Source organism: Oncorhynchus masou, chromosome 10 (genome assembly GCF_036934945.1).
Source record: "Oncorhynchus masou masou isolate Uvic2021 chromosome 10, UVic_Omas_1.1, whole genome shotgun sequence".
Taxonomy (NCBI): domain Eukaryota; kingdom Metazoa; phylum Chordata; class Actinopteri; order Salmoniformes; family Salmonidae; genus Oncorhynchus; species Oncorhynchus masou.
In genome coordinates this window covers 21091926-21104966 of record NC_088221.1, presented here as the reverse complement: position 1 = coordinate 21104966, position 13041 = coordinate 21091926, and the positions used below count along the sequence as shown (strand labels likewise).

Here is a 13041-nt window from a genome sequence, read left to right as displayed (position 1 = left end):
GGGTCCCCAGTCCGGGGCCTGCAGCGAGGGTCCCCAGTCCGGGGCCTGCAGCGAGGGTCCCCAGTCCGGGGCCTGCAGCGAGGGTCCCAAGTCCGGGGCCGGACTTGGGCCGGAGAAAGACCCATTGAAATCATTTAGAATATATGTGATACCAGCCTAGGGTCACACACTACTCATAAAGCAAATGTAGAGCTTGAATTAATCAAAAACATAAAATTCCGCCAAATACGGTCAAAAATGTACATATGATATGATATTTTGGCCATATCGCCCAGCCCTAGTGTGCACCACTACAGTGGCTGTTGCATATTCTCAGAGCTGGATTGTCTATATCCAAATGCCAGGAACCCTTGGTTCCCATTACATGATAGTTATCAGTAGACACACCCCATTCCACTCAGTCATAAACAACATTAATCATACTTTTAAGAAGCTTCTGTGGCCACTAACACACATAGACCTGAGAGGGTCAATGTCACTCTACCAGCTAATGTATACAGTAGGAAAAGCCTATTAAGATCACTCTGCTAGTGCTGCCGCTTTCGTCCCTCCCTTGTTCTCTTTCGTCCTTCCCTCATTCTCTTTCGGTCCTCCATCCCTCTCACGGTCTCTTTCTTCTCTCCATTCATATGGAGAATGTGACATTTCCTCCACATTGAGCTATCAGCCATTACAGATAAGACCCATCTCTCTTCAATTCACTGTCTGGTTGTTTATCAGAGTGTAGATTAGTCCCACTGGCCCCTCTTACAGCCTAGTGAATAGAAATAACATAACTTTCGGGAAGCAGCAAACATTCACTTCTCTCTGTTGCTACAGTTTGAAGAGTAGAGTTCAGTTTTGTTATGCATATCAACAGAGCTCGTTTGCCTACCACTGCATTGCTGATCCAGTAATTACCTGTATAGTCTATGTCTCAGTGGCTCACTGCCCACAGTGCTGACACCACACATAGCGAGGTGAAGGCTTTGTTATGTGTGTGAATGTGTTTGGTCTTTGTTAAGAGATAACACCACACACACAAAGAACACAAACCAGGGACAACATACAGTTACAGCTTTGACAATAAACTATTCAGTTCAGTGGACAGCGAGTATGCAGTATTTGAAGGGAAAGAGACTGTGCTTGCCATGGAACAATGCATATGGCTTGTTTCTGCATTACTCTACAACAAATAGAGCTTGTAGCCCTAAAACCCGGAGTACCCTCTGGTTTGTTCAGCCATCCCTATGGGGAAAATGATTGTGGAAAGTTTTGGGATAAACGCTGAAAATCAGGTCTAGGTTAACACAGGCTTAGGAGTGTAACGCCCGTCTTCCTACTCTTCTGAGGAGGAGTAGTAGGAAGGATCGGAGGACCAATGCGCAGCGTGGTACGTGTTCATGGAGAGGAGACGTACTGGAGGTCTGGAGAGCAGGGCTGGCACCATCCGTCCTGGCTGGATGCTCACCCTAGCCCGGCAGATGCGGGGAGCTGGGATGTAGCGCACTGGGCTAAGAACACGTACTGGAGACACCGTGCGCTCCACCGCATAACACGGTGATTGACCAGTACGATGCCCGCCATGGTAAGCACGTCTTGGAGAGCTGTAGCGCCGAGCTGGCACAGGACGTGCAGGGCTAGGGAGGTGCACAGGAGGCCTGGTGCGTGGGGCTGGCACAGTCGTCACCAGACGGCTAGCACTTACCTCAGGACGACTATGGAGAGCTGACTCAGGTGACATCAAATCCCAGACACGCTCCATCGGGCGGATGCCGTGCCTCATAACCAACACAGCAACTCCCTCATTACTCTCTCCTCCAATCTCCCCATTAACTCCTTCACTGTCTCTGCTTCGCGTCCGTCGCTCACCTCCAATTTCGCTCTGACCGGCTCTGGTTCCATCCTTGGCTCCTTACGATAAGCACAGGGAGTTGGCTCAGGTCTGACTCCTGACTCTGCCACACTCCTCGTGTGCCTCCCCCCAATACATTTTTGGGGCTGCCTCTCGGGCTTCCTTGCCAGCCGTGCCAACTCTCAGCCTTAAGCTGCCTCCAGTTCCTCCTGTGGACGGCGATACTCCCAGTCTGTGCCCAGGGTCCCTTGTCTTCCAGTATCTCCTCCCATGTCCATTTCTCCAGATAGCTCTGCTGCACCTCACCACGCTGCTTGGTCCTTTGGTGGCGGGTGATTCTGTAACGCTCGTCTTCCTCCTCTTCTGAGGAGGAGTAGTAGGAAGGATCGGAGGACCAATGCGCAGCGTGGTACGTGTTCATGATGAATTTATTAAACACAGAACACTAAAACAAAAATAACAAGAGAACGAAATGAAACTGAAACAGTTCTGTCTGGTACAGATACGAAACAGAAAATAACTACCCACAAAACCCATGTAGGCAAGAGCTACCTGAGTATGGTTCTCAACCAGAGACAACAACTGATAGCTGTCCCTGATTGAGACCCATACCTGGCCAAAAACAAAGAAATACAAAAACATAGAAAAAAGAACATAGAACACCCTCCCTAGTCACACTCTGGCCTAACCAAAATAGAGTATAAAAAGCCTCTCTATGGCCAGGGCGTGACAAGGAGATCTAATATGTTTTGTTCTATGCGATAATATCAGTTAATTAACATGAGCCTTTTTGTGCCTTTTTTAATTACATAAATGCTTCAAAATGCACAAAGAAAATACATTAGCTGATGAAGATTATCTCGTAGAACAAAACATATAAGATCTCCTAAGCCTGTGTTTACCATAGACCTTATTTCGGCGTTTACTCAAAAACGGCATTCATTTCCCTATAGACTTTGTCCAACGAACCATGGCGGAGTTTGTGCCTACAAAAAAGACGCCGTTACTATTTCTCTCTATAGCCTAGAGTGCACACGGAACGCAGACGTAGCTACTGTTTGATTGCAAGAGATACAATGCTTTCAGAAAGTATCCATACCCCTTAACTTAGTCCACATTTTGTTACAACCCGAATTCAAAACCCATAATGACAAAGTGAAAACAGAATGTACTTAAATATTCAGACCCGAGTCAATACATATTAGAATCACCTTTGGCAGTTATCAATTACAGCTGTGAGTCTTTCTGGGTAAATCTCTAAGAGCTTTTCAGACCTGGATTGAATTTGACATTTTTTTCAAGCTCTGTCAAGTTGGTTGTTGATCATTGCTAGACAGCCATTTTCAAGTCTTGCCATAGATTTTCAAAATGATTTAAGTCAAAACAGTTATTATACCACTCCGGAACATTCAATGCCGTGTTGGTAAGCATTTCCTGCAAAATTTGGCCTCATGTTTTAGGTTATTGCTCTGCTGAAAGGGGAATTTATCTCCCAGTTGTCTGCAGGCAAAATCCTCTAGGATTTTGCCTGTGCTTAACTCTATGACAAGCATACCCATAACATGATGCAGCCCCACCATGCTTGAACATATGAAGAGTGGTACTCAGTGATGTGTTGGATTTGCCCCAAACTTAATGCTTTGTATTCAGGACAGATAATTTCTTCGCATACTTTTTTTGCAGTTTTAATTTAGTGCCTATTGCAAAAAGGATGCATCTATCTTTTCAATTCTGTACAGGCTTCCTTCCTTCTGTCATTTAGGTATTGTGGAGTAACTACAATGTTGTTGATCCATAATCAGTTTTCTCTTATCAAAGCCATTCAAATCTGTAACTGTTTAAAAGTCACCATTGTGAAATCCCTGAGCCATTTCCTTAATCTCCAGCAACTAAGTTAGGAAGGATGCCTGTATATTTGCAGTAACTGGGTGTATTGATACACCATCCAAAATGTAATTCATAATTTCACCATGCGCAAAGGGATATTCAATGTCTGCTTTAAAAAAAAGAAGACGTTTTATCTCCAGATAGTTGACCTTCTTTCCGAGGCATTGGAAAACCTCCCCGGTCTCTGTGGTTGAATCAGTGTTTCAAATTCATTGCTTGACCGAGGGAACTTACAGATAATTGTGTGGGGTACAGAGATGAGGTAGTCATTCAAAAATCATGTTAAACACTATTATTGCACACGGAATGAGTCCATGCAACTTATTACGTGACTTGTTAGGCACATTTCTACACCTGAACTTATTTAGTCTGGCCATAACAAAAAGGTTGAATACTTACTGACGCAAGACATTTCAGCTTTTCATGTTTTATTAATTTGTAAAATGTCGAAAAACAATTCCACTGTGAAATTATGGGGTATTATGTGTAGGCCAGTGAGACAAAATCTTAAATGTAAATCCATTTTAAATTCAGGCTGCAACACAACAAAATGTATAAACAGTCCAGGGGTGTGGATACTTTCTGAAGACACTGTGTCTGATAATGTTTTTGGACCCTTCCACAGTAAATATACAGTAAGGCATCCCTCCATCGACTGCACCTACCTGAAACAGGTAGACATTTATCTGAGTAGGTCTACAAGTGTTAATAGTCTGTAGTCTAGTCCATTATCACAAGGTTATCAATCTGACATTCCAAACTGCCTTATTATCTCTGCTTCCAGAACTAGAATGAAAACATCAACATTCCGGAACTAGAATGTAAACATCCAAGATTCCGGATTCTCTCCACAAAATTCACAATCCCATCATTTTGTCAACATTCCTTTTCAGAATGCCTTATTCTTTGTAATCAGGCATGTGACTGCTCGTCTGTGGTTCCAATCTCTCACTCGCGCACACACGCAGCGTGATGAGTAGAAGGGGTTATTGTGAATAATAGGAGATAAAAAGAGAGGCTCTGTGATTTATGCTTCTTGGGATTGAAATTAATTCAATGACTTTTGACTTTCACACATGGGGGACACACACGATACACTGTGGCGCACAGGCTGCTCCCTATTCAACAAGGACAGCGTTGCCATACAACCCGTGTGTGTGACCCCTGTTGAGTTAACCCTTAATCAGAGAGTAAGCTACATATGATAAAGTAAGAGCTACTCGATACCAATCTCCACCAATGAGAAACCAGAGATAGGTCTAGGTCTCTGATCTGTGCTCTTCTGGCATTAATCACAACCCATAGCCATTGAGCCAAAAGCTGGGTCACCCTCAAAACATAGTTACAAACAAAGAAATGTATGTATATAACATATCTGAGCATCTTCATACAGAGTGGGTACACACGTAGCTGACTAACTATGCTGTGATCTTGTAAACCCCAACGTTTTATCAGTGCTGATATATAATGGCCAATGTGTGATAGAGAACAGTGTTTGTCAAGCTCTTTAACAGAGAGAGAGAGAGAGAGAGAGGAAGAGGAGGAAGGGGAGAGGGAGAGATGGAAGGAGGGGATCTATATCTGTACCCAGCAGTGTCTGGTGTGGAAACTGTCAGCAGTGTTTTAACAGCCTGTGCTTTAGGCTATTTCCATCTCACTCTGTCTGTGCCTGCTGAGAAAACTACTTCTTTCTCTGAAAGGGATATACACCGAGTATACAAAACATTATTAACACTTTCTATTCCATGAATTAGACTGACCAGGTGAATCCAGGTGAAATCTATGATCCGTTATCGATGTTACTTGTTAAATCCACTTCAAATCAGTGTAGATGAAGGAGAGGAGACAGGTTAAATAAGGAATTAAAGCTTTGAGACATGGATTGTGTATGTGCACCATTCAGAGGGTGAATGGGCAAGACAAAAGCTCTAAGTGCCTTTGAACGGGGTATGGTAGGTGCCAGACGCACTGGTTTGTGTCAAGAACTGCAACGCTGCTAGGTTTTTCACGCACAACAGTTTCCCGTGTGTATCAAGAACGTTCCACCACCCAAAGGACATCTAGCCAACATGACAACTGTGGGAAGCATTGGAGTCAACATGGGCCAGCATCCCTGTGGAACACTTTATACAGCTTGTAAAGGTGGGTGGAACTCAATATTAGGAAGGTGTTCCTAATGTTTTGCATACTCAGTGTATATGATAAGACTGTTTGGGGGTTTCAAACATAACTACACCAGCTTCAACTCAGGAAGCTCGTACAACGACTACACACTACTCATAGTTATTGCAATTTATCTCCAAAGATAAAATGTCTGACGTTGACTCATGGTTATGGAGCAATATAGTCAAGGTTGAAAAGTTCATCATCTCACCACTGCCAGGACAACAATAACAACACAACCTCCACCAGATCATCAGCTCACATGAGACGTAAAGGATGCAGTGGTTTTTAGCAGCTACATTTCAACCCTAATAAAACCATTGCGCCTTCACGTTCTCACCCAGGGTGCCAGCTAGCTGCCTGGTTTGTCACCGCTTCCATCCTGACCAGATAACACCAGCTGTGTGGTTCACCATTAACGAGCCTGATCAAACTAACACTTATATTTATTTCTGTAATAACAGGAATGTTGTCACAGAAGGTTTTTTATGAAATACAAAAACAACTAACTGTATGAAACAGTAGTGATACTGGCAATAGCATGCTGTGAGGGTAGGAACTGCACTGGTGTTTTTGGCTTAGGTATATTTGCTTTAGGTTTCCAGGAGTGGAGTTGAAAATCCCTGAAAAATAAAATAATCTGCCCGGCACATCACAGACCCAGAACAAGGCAGTCAGACAGACAGAAGACAAAATATTGAGAAGACAAGAAGCACAACTTATCACTTATTCATTGTTCAGACAGAGACTCAAAAGTCTGGGCCAAGAAGGGAAAAGAGAGAATTCCCTCCTTAGCTGTTGTAGTCTGGGCCATGATGGCTGAGGAGAGGACTGGGGTGAGCTTAGCACTGTCGGTAAAATCAGAGCAAGTTCCCAACTCAGAGTAAACACACACACACTATCAAAGAGACACTCCGGCTTACCTTCACGTCTCGATGGATGACGTTGTTGTCATGGCAATACCGTAGTGCCTCTAGGATCTGTCTCATGTAGTGACTGGAGAGGGATAGAGAGCAATAAAACACCATGACTGTTGATTCGATACAACATTGTTGTAATCAGTGGTGTATAGTACTTAAAGTAAGTAAAAATACTTCAAAGTACTACTTAAGTTGTTTTTTGGGGTATCTGTAATTTACTATTCATATTTTGGACAAGTTTTACTTTTACTCCACTACCTTCCTAAAGAAAATAATGTACTTTCTACTCCTTCCATTTTCCCTGACACCCAAAAGTACTCATTACATTTTGAATGCTTAGCAGGACAGGAAACTGGTCCAACTCACACACTTATCAAGAGAACATCCCTGGTCATCCCTACTGCCTCTGATCTGGCGGACTCACTAAACATAAATGCTTCGTTTGTAAATGATGTCTGAGTGTTGGAGAGTGCCCCTGGCTATCTGTAAATTTAAAAAACTATACAATTGTGCCGTTAATATAAGGAATATTAAATTATTTATACTTCTGATACTTAAGTATATTTAAAAACATAATTTTTTAAACTTTTACTCAAGTAGAATTTTACTGGGTGACTTTCACTTTCGTCATTTTCTATTAATTTATCTTTACTTTTAATCAAGTATGAAAATGAGGTACTTTTCCCACCACTGGTTATAATGTCAACACTGTAATAGCAACAAGTGGATACTGTTTTTTTTAGTATCGTGTGTTTTTCTATTCATCTCTGAATTTCTTTTTCACTAGTGTTGTGTTTTGAAATGCTGAATGCCACATCGAAGTATGGCCTTGAGAGGCAGAACTCTTCAGGCAGAGAATCATGAGAAGTGGTCTTACCTGGCCACTGCTTCACTGTACACAAAGCCAGCATCTGCCCTCTTCACGATCTCAAAACACAGGTCTGCTCCATCCATACTGTAGGAGAGCGAGAGAGGCAGAGGGAGAGGGAGATACAGGAGGAAGGAGAGGGAGGGAGAGCGAGAGAGGCCGAGGGAGAGGGAGATACAGGGGGAAGGAGAGGAGGGAGGGAGAGCGAGAGAGGCCGAGGGAGAGGGAGATACAGGGGGAAGGAGAGGGAGGGAGAGCGAGAGAGGCCGAGGGAGAGGGAGATACAGGGGGAAGGAGAGGGAGGGAGAGCGAGAGAGGCCGAGGGAGAGGGAGATACAGGGGGAAGGAGAGGGAGGGAGAGCGAGAGAGGCCGAGGGAGAGGGAGATACAGGGGAAGGAGAGGGAGGGAGAGCAAGAGAGGCCGAGGGAGAGGGAGATACAGGGGGAAGGAGAGGGAGGGAGAGCGAGAGAGGCCGAGGGAGAGGGAGATACAGGGGGATGGAGAGGGAGGGAGAGCGAGAGAGGCCGAGGGAGAGGGAGATACAGGGGGAAGGAGAGGGAGATACAGGGGGAAGGAGAGGGAGGGAGAGCGGGAGAGGCCGAGGGAGAGGGAGATACAGGGGGAAGGAGAGGGAGAGGGAGGGAGAGCGAGAGAGGCCGAGGGAGAGGGAGATACAGGAGGAAGGAGAGGGAGGGAGAGCGAGAGAGGCCGAGGGAGAGGGAGATACAGGGGAAGGAGAGGGAGGGAGAGCGAGAGAGGCCGAGGGAGAGGGAGATACAGGGGGATGGAGAGGGAGGGAGAGCGAGAGAGGCCGAGGGAGAGGGAGATACAGGGGGAAGGAGAGGGAGGGAGAGCGAGCGAGAGAGGCCGAGGGAGAGGGAGATACAGGGGGATGGAGAGGGAGGGAGAGCGAGAGAGGCCGAGGGAGAGGGAGATACAGGGGGAAGGAGAGGGAGATACAGGGGGAAGGAGAGGGAGGGAGAGCGAGAGAGGCCGAGGGAGATGGAGATACAGGGGGAAGGAGAGGGAGGGAGAGCGAGAGAGGCCGAGGGAGAGGGAGATACAGGGGGAAGGAGAGGGAGGGAGAGCGAGAGAGGGGCAGAAGATAGGTCAGTTTAGCATAAAGGTCAATGTAAATGTTCAGACTTCAGGAGGTGAAAAGGCATATTAGTTTGATGTGTGTGTTACTGTCTCTACTTTACCTATCCAATACTCAATAGACACCACTGCTATGGGCCGGTTTGAAAGCTGTGTGTCTGTCGCATGTGTTTGTGGGTCTGCATATTTGTGAGTGATAAAGCTATGGAAGTTACCCAAAATGAAACTTGTTCATTTTTAATCAAATCCTTTGACACACATGAGAGAGATGTGAAACAGGACATTTCTGATTTCTGGTAAAGGAATTTGCCATGGTGTGTGTTCGTGCGTGCGTGTGTGTGTGTGTCTGTGGAGTCTTCAGGGACCTAAGGGGAGGCTCCTCTGGTGTGGAATCTTTGTCTTATCTCTGCTTCTTCATATTCCACATTGGTTGTGCTTTTTTTCTTCGTTCTCTCTCTTTCTTATTTTTCAGCATACACTGTCTCTTCTACAGCCCAGCCTTTCTCACTAGGGCTGGGTGGTATTCAGATGTTCATGCAGTCCTACTGTTTCTGTACCATACCGGGGTATACGGTATTAGCGGAAGTGCCCAGAAGGGGTTCTATTTAAAACAAACAGCACAAGACAATTTAGGCAACAGGGATCTTGATCCAGGAGGGGATTTAATGTCTCTGCTGTAACCAAGAAGCTTAATCTTGACATCTCGCCGCTTAGCTAGCAAGTTAGCAAACCAAATGCAAAGCTGGAGCCCTAAGCTGGATATCATTTATTTGACACATCTTAGATTTCTTATAGTTATACTTAACTTCTAAGAAATGCTATAAACCCCCCAACCCACAATATATATATTTTTTTAAGCGGTATTGAAAATCATACTGTCTGTATTTTGAAATAACCTAGTAATATGGCAATAATGCTCACTCCCTTTCCCTCTCTCTCCATCTCTCCCTCTCTTACTTTCTCTATCACTTCCTCTACCACCTGTCCGCTCGGGCTCCTTCATCCTTCCAGCTCTCTACCATCTCTTTCTCCCTCTTCTTACTCCGTCCTTCTCTCTGCTTTCTCCACTCCTATTATCACCTCTCACTTCCAACACATTCTAGAACAACTCCCTAGACTGATACACACACCTCTTTACCCTGTAGCCATATTTTGGCCTGATAACTAGCATAACTATGCTGGCGTTAGCGAGCAGTAGGAATCCCATTACCAGCTGTCACATCAATAATACCATTCTAGCATGACTGCGCTGCAACAAAATAAAATACTTTGATATCACAAAAAAAATGCTTGCAGAATATATACGTGAATGAGTGTGTGTGTGTGTGTGTGTGTGTGTGTGTGTGTGTGTGTGTGTGTGTGTGTGTGTGTGTGTGTGTGTGTGTGTGATCATGTGTAATAGCTAAGTTACAGAGTGTATGACAGACTTACAACTCGAAGACCATGTAGAGCATGCCATCTGAACTGTATGTCTCCACCAGCTCTACGATGTGAGGGTGCTTCAGCATGTGGCAGATACTGGCCTCTCTCTTCAGATCTGTGGAGGAAAGTGAAGGAGAGAGGGAAAGGAGAGAGGTCAGGGGTTAGAATTCACGGTCTCTGGCTTTCGAGAGAAAAGCATCAGAAGAACTCATGTACGGTAAATGAGAGGAAAAAACAATGCTCTACGTTAGGCTAGATCAGTAGACACGCCTCCTCATCGCTAGAACCATTCAATCTGAAAAATAAATGTGGTGAAGATCATGTGAGAGCTTGAGTTTTGGGGAGAGGGATGTGCATGGGGAGAAAATTTGATTGCTTGAACAAATCAATATTCAGAGTCTTCAACAGGGATGCAAATGGGGTATTGCACTGTCATCCTAAACAAGATGAATTGAAGGTATAAACTCAAACAGGTATTATAAACCTAGTGGTTCGAGCCCTGAATGCTGATTAGCTGAAAGCCGTGGCATGTCAGACAGTATACCACGGGTATGAAAAATATTTATATATTACACCGGTAACCTGTTTATAATAGCAATAAGGCACCTCGGGAGGTTGTGGTATATGGCCAATAGTCCACGGCTAAAGGTTGTATCCAGGCACCCATCGCTGTGTCGTGCATAAGAACAGCCCTTAGCTGTGGTATATTGGCCATATACCACACCCTCTCGTGCCTTGCTGAAATAAGCCTAAGTGAATAAGTGTGTGTGTCTGCTGTTAAGACTAGTCAACACTAGGGGAGCTATCAGGAGCATACATGAAGCTTCATCCAAACAGGCAACGTGTGTTACTGTTACTCTCGCCACGCCTTCCCTCTGTCCAATGTGAGGTCCTACCGTGCCATCTCCCTCCCTCCCTCCCTCCCTCCCTCCCTCCCTCCCTCCCTCCCTCCCTCCCTCCCTGTGTTTATATGTGTGACCCAGTTGTCAAACAGAAATACCTCCAGCCTTTTATATTGACATGTGAGTCATTTAGCAGAGGCTCTTATCCAGAGCGACTTACAGTAGTGAATGCATACATTTTCATACTTTTCTTTCAGTACTGGTCCCCACTGTACTGCACTACACATTGTACAAAATATTAAGAACACCTTCCTAATATTGAGCTGCACACCCCTCCCCCTTTTGCCCTCAGAACAGTCTCAATTCATCAGGGCATGGACTCTACAAGGTGTTGAAAGCGTTCCACAGGGATGCTGGCCCAAGTCGACTCCAATGCTTCCCACAGTTGTGTCAAGTTGTCTGGCTGTCCTTTGGGTGGTGGACCACTCTTGATACACATGGGAAACTGTTGAGTGTGAAAAACCCAGCAGCGTTGCAGTTCTTGACACTCAAATGGGTGCGCCTGGCACCGACTACCATACCCCGTTCAAAGGCACCTAAATATTTTCTCTTATATTCACTCTCTGAATGGCATACATAATCCAAATCTTAATTGTCTCAAGGCTTAAAAATCCTTCATTAAACTGTCTCCTCCCCTTCAACTACACTGACTGAAGTGGATTTAACAAGTGACATCAGTAAGGGATCATACTGTAGCTTTCACCTGGATTTCCCTGGTCAGCCTATGTCACGGAAAGAGCAGGTGTCCGTAATGTTTTGTACACTCAGTGTATACTACAGTGTGAGAGAACCAATAGATCAACACAAACATGCCGCATGTTGTTTTGACTTCAGCACCATCTTCATCAAGCACTGGAATGTTAGACTGTAGAACTTCTTGCTTCTACAGACACAATGGACCAGCGTTGCTCTGATCCATTTTCCTCTCTCCTCTTTCCTCCCTTTCCCTCTCCTGTTTTTGCCCTGTGCTCCACGCTAACCTTTTTCTACAAGGAGCACGTATGCATCTACATTGGAAAATGTAGATGCAACACAAAAGATATTTAGGAGCACAATGAAACATATTTGAGGTAATAAAGCTCACTCTGGTGCTCCTAAATAAAAATGACAGGTCGCACAGCATAATATTTAGGCACATATGCGGGTGGAAATGGTCGCACTGAAGAGCCCCGTCTCAGCTCCTCTCCTCATCCATCCATCCCCTACAGCAGGCACTTACCTTAACACCCACCTCCAGGCAACAGCTATTCTGGGAGGGAATATTGAAGCTAGATGAGTGAGATATCATATGTAATCTTGTGCACACACACACACACACACACACACACACACACACACACACACACACACACACACACACACACACACACACACACACACGAGTACCTAACTTCTCAGCTTCATGCACACACTCCAGGAAAACACATTACTCCTCACTCTTAACAGCATTCACTTTTAATATCCTTCTCTGCACTATCACACACATAAAACCAAACTATGCAGACACACAAATACCGCTACACACAAATTCTCATTCATACAGTACAGCCTACAATACATTTTGATGCAGCCGGAGGACATTTAACATTCATAAGCAGTGCCAATGTCAGAGCTCCAGGAGAAAGAAAGAAAGAAAGAAGGAAAGAAAGAAAGAAAGAAAGAAAAGGCAATGTGAAAGGAGATATCGGAGAGTCTTGGTGGCATTCCGTACACTGAAGAAATAATAATGGAGATCCTTCACTACTTGTCAACTATTCGTCCCATATCAAAATTGTCTGTACTGTCAAAGGTACTGGAGTCCTTAGTTAGTAGGCAGCTGAAGGCCTATCTCCAAGAAAACAACCTCTTAAATGGAATGCAATCAGGTTTTAGGTCTGGCCACAGCACTGTTTCAGGTTTTAAATGACATCCACTGTGCTCTTGATTTAGAAGTTACATTGTGTTGT

At 44.8% G+C, this 13041-nt stretch overlaps 1 protein-coding gene across 13 annotated transcripts in view; it reads right to left on the bottom strand.

Moving 5' to 3' along the window:
- The window catches only part of LOC135547311 (peripheral plasma membrane protein CASK), a 203510-nt gene that overhangs the window by 90583 nt on the left and 99886 nt on the right, over positions 1 to 13041 (bottom strand). For all 13 annotated transcript variants that reach the window (XM_064976171.1, XM_064976173.1, XM_064976176.1 and 10 more), the window contains exons 3-5: positions 10203 to 10308; positions 7682 to 7759; positions 6808 to 6880 (exon numbers count right to left, since the gene is read on the bottom strand). In XM_064976171.1, the coding sequence (XP_064832243.1) occupies positions 6808 to 6880; positions 7682 to 7759; positions 10203 to 10308 (257 nt within the window). The remainder of the gene's footprint in view (positions 1 to 6807; positions 6881 to 7681; positions 7760 to 10202; positions 10309 to 13041) is intronic.